At 34.8% G+C, this 13,319-nt stretch overlaps 1 protein-coding gene across 4 annotated transcripts in view; it reads right to left on the reverse strand.

Moving 5' to 3' along the window:
* ATR (ATR serine/threonine kinase) overlaps positions 1–13,319 on the reverse strand; it is a 125,186-nt gene that overhangs the window by 94,944 nt on the left and 16,923 nt on the right. For 3 of the 4 annotated variants that reach the window (XM_023215341.2, XM_023215339.2, XM_023215342.2), the window contains 12 exons: positions 12,862–13,040; positions 12,185–12,376; positions 11,188–11,378; positions 10,557–10,709; positions 8,280–8,472; positions 7,774–8,036; positions 5,728–5,918; positions 5,544–5,644; positions 5,145–5,316; positions 3,752–3,922; positions 1,949–2,143; positions 192–377 (listed from right to left, as the gene is read on the reverse strand). In XM_023215341.2, the coding sequence (XP_023071109.2) occupies positions 192–377; positions 1,949–2,143; positions 3,752–3,922; positions 5,145–5,316; positions 5,544–5,644; positions 5,728–5,918; positions 7,774–8,036; positions 8,280–8,472; positions 10,557–10,709; positions 11,188–11,378; positions 12,185–12,376; positions 12,862–13,040 (2,187 nt within the window). The remainder of the gene's footprint in view (positions 1–191; positions 378–1,948; positions 2,144–3,751; positions 3,923–5,144; positions 5,317–5,543; positions 5,645–5,727; positions 5,919–7,773; positions 8,037–8,279; positions 8,473–10,556; positions 10,710–11,187; positions 11,379–12,184; positions 12,377–12,861; positions 13,041–13,319) is intronic. The other variant, XM_023215343.2, reaches the window with a different exon arrangement.

Here is a 13,319-nt window from a genome sequence, read left to right on the forward strand (position 1 = left end):
GATCTTGTGTTCCTGATCTTGTGCATGTGACCATGCAATTTCAACCTTTTCAAAATAAAAATACCAACTTAAAATTTAAACAAATTGCTAGCAGCCAGAAAATGACCAACAATATGGTTTCTTCAATTTCATAATTAAGCTGCAAAAGGAAGAAAAACAAACAAAAAAACCTCATAGAACATATTCCTTACCATCAGTTCAGGTGATATGATATCTCTTGGGCCCTGATACGGATCATCACTGGATGCAAATGAGGCAAGTATTGACAAACCATTGAAAACCTGTTGATAGTGTTCTCCAATACGCAGCAATAATTCATTATGCAATCCCTGGAAATCTTGTCTCAACAGGCTCCCCAGTTCAATTTCTGTTTCATTCTAACCCAAAGACATGTTTTAAAAAAAGGTTTTTTCTTCATACTAACATCCTGGAAATAAGTATACTGATTTTAACATGCTATTAGTACATCAGGAGCTCTAGACCAGATGACAGGATTTACTAATGGCATTAAGAAAAGGCATTGGAAAAGATTCTAATCTTATTCTATCCTGGTAGGTCTCCCATGGATTATATGTAATGAAGTGAAGTGATCCAACTTTATATAGAAATAAAATATTAAAAAGCAAGTCCTAGTTTTCTCTAAGGTCTGATAGTATCATCAATTCATTACTGGGGACACATAACCCAGGGGGGAAATGTAGTATAGTGGCTTATAGCAGTCTTTCTGTTCAGATTGTTTTAGTTTAAATTCTAGCTGTCATTTATCAGATATGCTGACTTGGATAAGTTACCTAATCTAACCTCTCTCTGCCTTAGTTCCTTATCCATGAAACAAAACCAAAAAAATAATACCTTTGGCTGGGTGCGTTGGTTCACACCTGTAATTCTAGCACTTTGGGAGGCCAAGGCAGGTGGATCACCTGTGGCCAGGAGTTGCAGATCAGCCTGGCCAACGTGGTAAAACCCCACCTCTACTAAAAATACAAAAATTAGCTAGGCCTGGTGGCAGACAACTGTAATCCCAGCTACTCATGAGGCTGAGGCAGGAGAATCGCTTGAACCCAGGAGGTGGAGGTTGCAGTGAGCTGAGATCGCGCCACTGCACTCTAGCCTGGGCTACAGAGCAAAACTCCATCACAAAATAAATGAATAAAATATGAATAGGACCTTTATCTCATTGGGTAACTGTGAGGATTACATGAAATGATTCATATCAATTGTTTAGCTCAATTTCTGACATGTAGTAAATACTCCATAAATACTTATTATTATCATTCTATCTCTGCAATATATACTTGTATTATACTTTCTCAAGATGAATAAATATATTTGATATTCACTAACTCTCATGTGGAAAGAGATGTGCTGTTGGCATATATTATGAAACAAATGAAGTAAATTAACATCAGAGAAAACAGTAACGTTATATGCATATTTCTCATAGTTTTCCTGTTCCCATGTAGTTTCCTATTCCTGAGAGATATTTTGTTAATATGACACCAAAAAAAGAAGCACAGGTTATAATTTTAAATGTAAAACCTACCAAAAAACTGGACCAAATTGTAATCAGAACACCAAGTAACTAAACTAAACACAGACATTATACTGCATTTGAAGGTGATTGCCTCTTCCTATGTATATAATTAAGTGTGTATCATCAGCCAACTTATAACTCCAATCAACTGAAAAGTACTATAATGAAATAGGCTGAGAATCTCTCCTATAAAAGGATGTCTATAATATCCCATTATGGTGAAATGATCAAAGAAAACAAAAGGAGAATTCTATTTAATATAGTCTCAGGACAAAGATTATTTAACAACACTTAAACTTACATTCTTCTAGGATAGGCTATAATTTACTCACCCTCCTTCCTAGAAGAATGTTACATCTTTCCTATAATGCTAATTTATATAAAAAAGTAAAATATATAGAAATATTCAATTACCTTCAGATAATGAAGGGCACGTTCTAATTCATCTTTGGAACAAGAACAGACCAAATGAGAAAAAATATATTTGAAGTTGTTTATTAAAATCTCTCTACGATTGACATTTAATTGTTTTCCTAAAGTTCGAATGAGAGCAGAAGCTGCAGGGCTTGCTTTGGCAGCAAGATCAGGTAGTAGAACTTGTAATGTCCTCTGAAAAAGAATGCAACAATTACCAAAAAGTACATTTGTCTGGCTGAAAAAAATATTCACATAAACTATTTACAAAAATATTTTTAAATGCCACACATATTTGGAGTCCATGTAGGACTTGTATTTGAATTTGGATTTACCATTTATTCACTCAAATGATATTTACTGGGCAATTTACTATGATTCAGGCACTGCACATAGCAGTAAACGAAATACGCAAGGTACCTGATGGCACAGATCTTACATTGTAAAAAGGTAGAGAAACAGACAATAAATAAGCAAATGGAAAAGTAAAAAAGATAATTTTTCAGGAGTATGTGTTAAAATATACTTATGCTCTGAGGTAGAAATTACAAGTCTAATGTATTACTTGAACTTATATTTAAAGAATAAGCAAGAGTAACCATAAATGCAATTTTTAAAGACATTTTTTAAATTTAAGAGTTGATGATGTAACATATATAAAAAAATCTTTTAACACACACACCATCCCAATACTGCAACAATTCATTTTTGTCTATTCCTTTAAGATGTTTTTAATAAAATATATACAAAATCCAAAGATAAGAGGAATGGACTTGCATTTATTCATTCTACATGTACTTATTACATGTCAGTTACTATCTTAAGCACACATGTCAATTACTATCCTAAGCACTGGAGATGTGATAGTGAACAAGACCCAGGTTCTGCCCTCAGAGACACTTATATGGTACTTCTATTTTACCTTTCAACTTAATATTAACATTATAAGATTGTTGTAATATTATAAGGTAGTTTCCTCAATGTTATAATAATTTATGATGTTAATGGTTACATAATATCTACCTACCTAAAATTAAGACATTTAGTTTCTACTCAGAGTTTTGCTTTTGTTTTCTTTTGCTACTTGGATAATGTTATAATAAATATCTTTGCTTTTTGATTTCCAGAGTAGAATGAGTGAATGAAAATGTATGAATGTCTTTGTGGTCCTTCCCACATACTAACATATTTCCTTCCAGTATTTGACCAATTTATAAGCAATTCATGTTTGCTAAATTATAGTAATGCTGTAGGGAAATATTCTGCATGAATTGCTATTATAATTTATTAATTAAGAGTAAAACTTTGCCTTTGTGAGAACGTTAAAAGATAATCTATGTTATCATTTTTAAACCTCAGCACCAATTTCTTGTCTCTTCTTTTTTTTTTTTCTAAACACTAGTGGTAGAACATATTTTTTCTGAACCCAATGACTTTTCAAAGGCTTCCTAAACATTCTATACTATAAAATATGTCATAGTAGATCATTTATACCACTATAATTTTATACTTTATTATTCCAACGCCTTAGGAGTAGAAATTATCATATTAGACTTTGAATTGCCAATGGAAAAAATCATAGCACCAAAGACATAAGGGCTCAAACAGCTAACTGAATTGATTAGCATTATTCAATTAGTATTAACTTTTCAGGACAGCTAACCATAAAGAACAATGACTCAAATCCACTTAAACTTAAGTTTTACAGCGTAAGCAAAAATCTCATATCAAAGTCAAAATCTAGAAAGGCATGAACAAAATACTGAATTGCAAACCTCAAGGGAACTGTATGTTGCAACTTACAGTAAGAAAACGATTAAGATCAGGAAAGTCGAAAACGTTGGCAATTTCAGACAAGGTATTTAAAGCCATTTCTCTTTGGTGAGCCACATCTTGTTTTCGCATGTCAGCATTCGGGTATGGAGTACTCGGAAGTGCTGTCATCTGACTAGAGTGAAGGGATTCTACCAAAAACTAGAGCAAAAACCATTTTATTGTCAGTTTTCACACAAAGAAGAAATTTTAACTAATACTTTTTAAGCTACCATAAAGGGCAGTATCAAATAGTATTCTACATTATCTGAATTGGTTCATTCAATTTTTATAACAACTTTAATGAGGCAGAGTATGTCACAACCTGCCTTTTACAGACGACATAATCAGGCTTAGTTAAAAAACTTGAGTATCATGCTAAGGATTATACCACAAATAAATTCAGTATTTTAGCATAACCTAACTTTTCAGCCATTAATTGAATATATTTAAAACAAAGTGTCATATAACATAGTATCAAGGCGTAAAAGAGTTTACTATTACTAAAAAGGCTATACATCATTATAAGATGACTTTCTTCCTCCCCCATTTATAACCTGTATCTTCAGACCAATATCCTAAAATATAAAAATGGCAAGATTTCAGTTCTGTTAAATAAACTAAATACATCCTTTTTAACAATAATTTTTTTTGTTTGTTTTTAGACAGAGTCTCGCTCTGTCACCCAGGCTGGAGTGCGGTGGTGCGATCTCGGCTCACTGTAACCGCCACCTCCTGGGTTCAGGCGATTCTTCTGCCTCAGCCTCCTGAGTAGCTGGGATTACAGGTGCTCGCCCCATGCCTGGACAACAGAGCAAAATTCCATCTCAAAAAAAAAAAGGAAAATCATGGAGTTAACCTAAATGCCCATCAATGATAGACTGGATAAAGAAAATGTGGTACATATATACCATGGAATACTATACAGCCACAAAAAGGAACAAGATCATGTCCTTTGCAGGGACATTAATGGAATTGGAAGCCATTATCCTCAGCAAACTAACACAGGAACAGAAAACCAAACACCACACGTTCTCACTTACATAAGTAGGAGCTGAATGATGAGAACACATGGACACATTGAGGGAACAACACACACTGGGGCCTGTCGGGGGGGAAGTGGAGGAAGGGAGAGTACCAGAAATAATAGCTAATGGATGCTGGGCTTATACCTAGGTGATGAGATGACTTGTGCAGCAAACCTCCACGGCACATGTTTACCTATGTAGCAAACCTGTACACACGTAATATACCCCTGAACTTAAAATAAAAGTGAAGAAAAAAGAAAAGCAAGCAAAATAAAACATGTATAAATATTCTTCTTTTTTGTAACTCTTAAAAAGTACTTCTGTTGCCTATAGTCAAGACAAATGCTCACTCTTACCTGACAAATGGGTTTCTTATACTGGCTGAAAAAATTTTGCAGTTTAACACTTTTAGCTGCAACCAGAGCTCTAATTTCTGTGTATGCTGCTCCAGAGACAGATGCTGACTTGGATAACAAACAATGCAATAAGTGCAAGAGTGCAAAAGGTACCAAATCTCCTTTTGCAGCCCTAAAATTAGAAACAACATACATATGAATACACAAACACACACACACACACACACACACACATCTCCAATATCCCAGAAACAAATGGAAATCTAAGAAAAAATTCATGTTGACTCACATTTTGTCTATAATTTCACAAATATCATATCACCATTTTTAACAGCAAGCAAATAAAAAATGAGAATGGCCACAATAAATAAGGAAGAATACAAATGCTGCCAAGTATACCTTCCAATATCCCCTGTTGTAAGAATCAAGGTATCCTTCAGCTCATAATTTCTTGATATTTGGGCATGTGTATATGCTTCCTTCATTCTTAAGACAAAAAGCTAGAACAATAAAATTAACTGGTTAAAGAAATTTTTAGAGCTAGGCTGATGTAATCCAAACGTTAAGAACAAAAATTATCAACCTCCTTTATAAATCCATCTTCAGAGTCCAAGGATTCCAATATATGCTTGATATTTCCACTAAAAGCCACTCTAACATCTTTGTCTGGATCTTCCATTAAATTTAATAAAGTTCCAAGAACTGCTTTTACATCTGTTTCATCTTCTCTAAAATCAAGATGCTTACAAAGATGATGTAGATTATCTATGAAAGCTGAAGGACAAGAGTATACAATACCTAATTTAACATTAAATGTCAAGGTTGTACTGTAAAAATATTGCCAACGAATAACATGCCACAAAGAATCCTAAGTTCTCTTATAATGTTATTGTTTCATATTTAAGTATGTATAGCACACAGAATCTTAGGAAATTAAAATGGATACTTAGAAATCAAAATTTACTTTATATTTAATAAATGTCACATACGATTTTTTTTTTTGAGACAGTCTTGCTCTGTCACCCAGGCTGGAGTGCGGTGGCATGATCACAGCTCACTGCAGCGTGCAGCCCTGACCTCCCAGGTTCAAGGGATCCTCCCACTTCAGCCTCCCAAGTAGCTGGGACCACAGGTATGCACCACCACGCCTGGCTAATTTTTATATTTTTTGTAGAGATAGGGCTTCATCATGTTGCCCAGACTGGTCTCGAACACCTGAGCTCAGGCAATCCACCTGTTTTGGCCTCCTGAAGTGCTGGGGTTAAAAGAGAGAACCACTGCACTCAGTCTGTAAATAATTTAAATCTAAAATAATTTCCAGAATTGTTACAAAATAACAAGTCTCTTTCAGATTTTGTAGACCATTATATGTTACCAAGATAGGCTTAAAAACACATTGCAGGCCAGGAGTGATGGCTCATACCTGTAATCCTAACACTTTGGGAAGCCAAGGTGGGAGGATCACTTGAAGCTAGGAGTTCAAGACCAGCCTGGGCAACAAAGTGAGATCCTGCTCTACAAAAAATTTAAAAATTAGCTGGGTGTAGTGGCACATATTATGGTTACTATGGTCCCAGCTACTCAAGAGGCTGAGGTGGGAGGATCACTTGAGCCTGGGAGGTCAAGGCTGCAGGCTGCAGTGAGCCGTGATCACGCCACTGCACTCCAGCCTGGGTGACAAAGCAAGACCCTGTCTCTTAAAAAAAAAAAAAAAGAAAGAAAGAAAGAAAGGCCAGGCATGGTGGCTCATGCCTGTAATTCCAGCACTTTGGGAGGCCAGGGTAGGTGGATCACCTGAGGTAAGGAGTTGGAGACCAGCCTGACCAACATGGTGAAACCCCATCTCTACTAAAAATACAAAAATTTGCCCGGCATGGTGGTATGCGCCTGTAATCCCAGCTACTCCAGAGGCTGAGGCAGGAGAATCGCCTGAACCCAGGAGGTGGAGGTTGCAGTGAGCCAAGATCGCGCCATTGTACTCCAGCCTGGGCAACAAGAGTAAAACTCCATCTTAGAAAAAGAAAAGAAAAGAAAAGCACATTTCTAAGGGGGATCTTAGCTTTACTGTTAACCTTACATTACAAGATTTAGGGAGTACTTTCTATTGCTTTGAAAACTTGAGAACAAGTTTCAACTTACTACCTAAACAAACGGATCTTCTAAGTATTTGTATAAATCTCATGCTTCGTAAAAACTTATACTCCATTATCACTGGAAAGTGGCCAAGAAGATATACTCTATAGTCCTCAGCTGGGCAAAGTAATCTAACTATTTGAAGTTTTCAAGGTCCAATGTGTCCAACAGGGGACACATTAAGAAGGTCTCTGGTATCACTAAAGAAGATATAGAACATTGAATCTTACAATATTGAAACAACCATCAGGTATGCCCCATTTAGGCTGTCAAATCACAAGAGCATTGGAAAAAATCCCAAAATCACCTCTCCTACCGGTTCTGTGATGTGATCTAATACCAGTTATCCCATTTATAACTAATCAATACTAAGCACTGACTCTATAAAGCAAGCAACTTCCTGCAATTTTTCAAGGCTTCAGCCTAATTCTTTTACTGATTTGAAAAGCAGAGTTTAAATAGGTTTTAAAATATTAAATAAGTCATAATCACTCACCAAGTTTTACTGCACTAGGTGTTTTTTTTTTCAGTAGGAAAAGGAGTGGCTTGCAAACAGAAGCTTTTAGTTGAGAAGATGAACATTCACGTTGAGAAGCGGCTTTCAAGTTCCTACAGAAGAGGTCCACATGTCCATGTTCAGAGAAAGGTTCTGTTAAAGAACTTGTCAGATAAAACATGCCATGAAGAGTACAGACAAGTTGACCAAGTATAGAAGCAAATTCTTTCTTGATAATGTCAGAATCATCTTTGACTTTATCTCTGGGGAAAAAAAAGGAAAAGTACTAAACTTTCTTGCTCAATTTTGTGGTCGAAATAGTCTTGCTTAATTTGGGACAAAAGTACTGGTAAAACAAAGCCTAGAAGGAAAAAATGTTAAATTCTAAAACTAAAAGCAACATTTGCGTTACATATTCAACAATAAACATAACCCTGCATATATAGCCAGAGAATTATGATCTTTCCAATAGAGTGATACATTCAAATTAAAATCTTAATACATACATAAGAATCTTGGGAACTCTGTTACAAGAATTCTGCTGCTGCAATAAGATAAAAAATCCACTAACACAACTAGCCCGGATTACTTCATGGGAGCTCTGCAGGGCCCAGTTGTAAACTGCTGTTCTCCATTCAAGGAATATTCTTCTTGGAAACAGAGTCAGAAGAAACACACATCGTGACTGTGCCTGTGGTGCTGAAAAAATGAAGTCTGTTAAACATGATTTCTACTAATGTTAATTTTATGTATACACATATACATATATAAGTAACATTTGTGTATATATATAAAAAAAGTCAAGTAACATTTAAAATACATTTAATACCTAATTTAATTAAAAGCTCCTTTTCAGAAAATAAAGTGCACTGAAAAAGGTCTATATACAACCTTACTAAATAATCAAGGAAATGCAAATTGAAAATCATACCTACCAGATAGGAAAAAGAAAAAAGTTAAGATAGTTGACTCCATGACATTTTTTATTTTCTAGATAGCAAAAATTTAAAAGTCAGCTAAGTGTCAGTGAGGATGTGGAACTCATACTCTGCTAACAGGAGTGTAAACTGGCATATCTTTGGAGAACAATACAGCAGAATAGAGGTGAAGATGTGCAAACTCTATAACCCAACAATACTACTCTTAGGTAGGTAAAAATGTTAAAAAGTGCTTCTCAAATTTTAATATGGATATGAATCACCTATCTTGTTAAAATGCAGATTCTGATTCAGTAGGTCTGGGTGGAGCATAAGATTCTCCATTTCTTTATTTTATTTTATTTTTATTTTAAACGTGCTCTCTCAGCAGAATCAAAGCTGCTCCATTTCTAACAAGTCCCTAAATGGTGGCGATGCTACTGGTCTGTGTGGACCATACTTTTCAAACAGCAAGGCCTTAAACAGACTAAAGATTCATTTATAAAAATATTCATTTAAATGTTGCTTGTAATTGTGAAAAGTTGGAAACAACGTGATTGTCCACCAATAGGAGGTCTGATAGTGTCTATCCATACATTTGGCTACTATTTGGAAGTTTAAATAAAAACTAGAGTTACCCATATCACCAAGGATAACTCTCATAATGTTGACCAACAAAATGTAAGCTGTAAGAAGCAAAACAATTTCTTTTATTATTTACAAATAAATACATATATAGTAAAAGTAATAGAACATTCAACAGAACAATCAACACCAAATTCAAAACAGTAGTAATCTCTGGGGGAAAAAAATTAGGGGAATGAAATCATAGAGGAACAAAGGGCTTCCATCATATCTCTAATATTTTTATTTCCTTTTTAAAAAAAATTTCATGAAGAGAGGGAAGGGTGAAGAGAAACTGACTTCAAAGGGCTATGATGTTTTTATTTCTTTTTTCTTTTTTTTGAGACAGTCTCACTCTGTTGCCCAGGCTGGAGCGCAATGGTGTAATCCTGGCTCACTGAAACCTCTGCCTCCTGGATTCAAGAGATTCTTGTATCTCAGCCTCCCTAGTAGCTGGGACTACAGGCACGAGCCACCATGCCTGGCTAATTTTTGTATTTTTAGAAGAGATGAGGTTTTGCCATGTTGGCCAGGCTGGTCTCAAGCTCCTGACCTCAAGTGATCCGCATGCCTTGGCCTCCCAAAGTGCTGGCGTGAGCCACCGTGCCTGGCCTAATGTTTTTATTTCTTAAACTGAGAAGTTGGTATAAGAATTTTTGGTATATTGTTCTTCTTTTTAAAATATTTCTCTAATACTTCCTAATTTTATTAAATGAAGATAATGACATGTAAGGATACATTACAAATGTTTTACAAAAAGAAAGGAAATGGAATATGTGGGGCAGGATTTTATGTGTTACTTTTTATATATCTAACCCCTTTCTGAATTATTAAAAATATACCTGCTCTTTTAATTATTGAAAAAAATTTAAATAAGTCTTAGAAGTCCTATATAGAGGTGAGTTAAAACAAACCACACAAAGCCGGGCATGGTGGCTCACGCCTGTAATCCTAGCACTTTAGAAGGCTGAGGCAAGTGGATCACTTGAGGTCAGAAGTTTGAGACCAGCCCGGCCAACACGGTGAAACCCCGCCTCTATTAAAAATACAAAAATTATCTGGGTGTGGTGGCGCATACCTGTGATCCCAGCTACTCAGGAGGTTGAGGTAGGAAAATTTGCAGCAAGCCAAGATTGCGCCACTGCACTCCAGCATAGACGACAGAGTAAGACTCTGTCTCAAAAATAAATAAATATATAAATAAAACAAACCACACACAAACATATTCTTGTGAGCACTTACAATAGCTATCTGAAATCCTACGGCTTAATGTTAGAAGATTAGTGGCAAATGTGGTCAACTTTAAACAGCCATCATCAGAATGGGAATAAATCCATGGAAGTGAGAGCATTCCACATAAATCTTCCAGGATATGATCTTCAAATGAACTGTTTACTACAGAAGCACAAAATAAGTGATTAATTATAACTTTTCCTTAATCATATCTCTTTTAAATAAAAATAAAGACATTTGAAATACCAAATGCTGTTATAATGATCATTCTATAAGAAGAAAATTCTTAACACAGAGATCCATAAATGATGGTCTGAGGTCTGTAAACCCAAAAAAATTAAATGTGACTTTATAAAAACATGTATGTATGCCTTTTATGCCTTTTTTAAAGAAGAACCACAGCATTCCTCAAACCCCCAATTCAAAAAACTTTAAAGTTATAAATAATTTCTATTGACTAAGGAATCAAAATATTATGTACATAAACTGGCAACTCAGAAATTGACAAATTTAATAGAACTGAAATCAAGAACAAACTTCTGGGTATTCCACGCACTTAGGCTTCAGGCAAAAAAGAAAGCGTATTTCTATACTGATTATCTTTGAAGGTTATTCTAATCTATTGCCTATTTATACTCACCTTGCATATAAATCAAAGCATCATAAATTTTCACCATCTTATCAATGGTTGCCTCCAGGTCTGGTTTCTGAACAGTTTCTAACAAACTTCTACAGCTCTTAAGCACTTTTATGTAAAAATCCAATGACATCCAAGTTATCACTACAGAAGGTTTCTTCTTGGATTTGTGTTGACAGTCCTTGAAAGTATGGCTGCAGTAAGTACATTTTATTAAAGACATTGGAATTGAGACGAATTTTGTTATAGTCAAATGTTAAATTGTACTAAAGCCAAAAGAAATTGTGAGTACAAAATTTATAACAATTTAAATATGCAAATCAAGTAATCATTATTTTAAATTTAATCTATTTATGTCAGCTTAAATCACCCTTAGGATTTGGGAACTAAAATTACTTTGGGAGGCTGACATGGGAGGATCACTTGAGCCCAGGAGTTTGAGAACAGCCAGGACAATATAGGGAAACCCATCTCTACAAAAAAATTTTTTTAAATTAGGGTATGGTGGCACATGCCTATAGTCCCAGCTACTTCGGAGGCTCACTTGAGCCCCGTACGGAGATCAAGGCTGTAGTGAGCCATGATCATGCCACTGTACACCAGCCTGGGAGACAAAGCGAGACCCTGTCTCCAAAAGCCAAACACTGGGTTTTTGAGTTGTACACAAATGTGTTCTGGTACTTTCTAACCATGTGTCCCCAGGAAAGTCAGTTTTGGCTTCAGACAAAAAAGAGCCTCAGTTTCTCTGAGTGTCAATTTCCAATTTTTAAAATGGGCATTAACAGCATTTACCTTAGAGGACTACTGTAAATATTAACTAAGATATATACAGTGCTTAGCACTATGCCTAGCATTTGACTCAATAGAAAATAAATTTCTTAACTACTTCAGTGAAAAGTTTGTGTTCTAAGGTCACATGATTCAAGTGAATAATGAGTAAACAGTAAATCCAAGTTCATTGCAGGAAACCCAACCCCAAGAAACAAGAAGTTTGTTTTACCAGTTCACGTTTTGATGAGAACAATGAACAGTACACAGAGCAGTCAGCTGTAAGACAACAGCGATTCCTTCTAATATCTCAATAACAGGATTCTTTAGGCCACTGTATTCAAGGGAAATCTGAAGGGATTCAGCTTTCTGTTTCAGTGCACTCCATAATATGCTCTTTTGGTTCATGTTCACATGTTTAATTCTATAATTATGAATACAGTATAGAGATATTCTTATGCAATATAAATTTGGTTAAAACATGAAACATATTTAGAATAAAACATACTATGTAATATCAACTATTGAAATTCATATTAAGATTTAAAACAAAACAATGTTCAGAACTAACTGAAATATGGCAATTCTTTAGCTACTTTATAAAAAATAGTTTGTTAACATGTTAAAAACTGCTAATAGATGCACAGTCTCAAAGATTTTTCACCTATTAAAAAGTTAAATTAGATAAGCATGTAAAAACATGCAAACTAACTATATTTAACCATGAAATGTTTTATACTACTGACAGTCTACAAGAATTATTAAAGTATTTTAAGCACTCCCTTGGCTACATTTAGAAAGATGTTCTTTGTGTATTTAAATCAAAGCACTTAACTAATAAGTTGATTTTTAAAAGTGAACAAAGTTTTATTTAATGGCTAAATACAAACTGAATGAAGGTCATCATACTCCTCAGTCTGTTTTGGTGCTCTTTTAGAAGGGTTTAGAGACAAGCTGAGACGACGCCTTTTGGGTGATATTCCATCACTATTACTGCTGAGGTTTTCCTGTTGAGTTTGGCATTGAATCTCCTCAATGATTTCAATACTTTCCATTTTCAAAGCCGCATAAAGTGGGCCCAACAAGTACTAAGAAGATAAAAAATAATTTCCAGAAATATTCCTTAGAAAATATATTTATATTATTCATAGGTAGCAAGAATGCATTAGATGTTAGTCAGATGTTTTCTAGTGAAACTACTTTTAGGGTCTCATAAAGCAAAACAAACATCTAAATTGATCTATATTATTTAAGTCTATATATAGACTATGGTTCTATAGTCTCAGAAGGTTTAAGTCAAATCCTTCTCTCTACATCCTGTTTTTCCTCTTACCAAAATGCTATAAATTTTAATTCCCTTATAAAAA

Source organism: Piliocolobus tephrosceles, chromosome 2 (assembly GCF_002776525.5).
Source record: "Piliocolobus tephrosceles isolate RC106 chromosome 2, ASM277652v3, whole genome shotgun sequence".
NCBI classification, from domain to species: Eukaryota; Metazoa; Chordata; class Mammalia; order Primates; family Cercopithecidae; genus Piliocolobus; species Piliocolobus tephrosceles.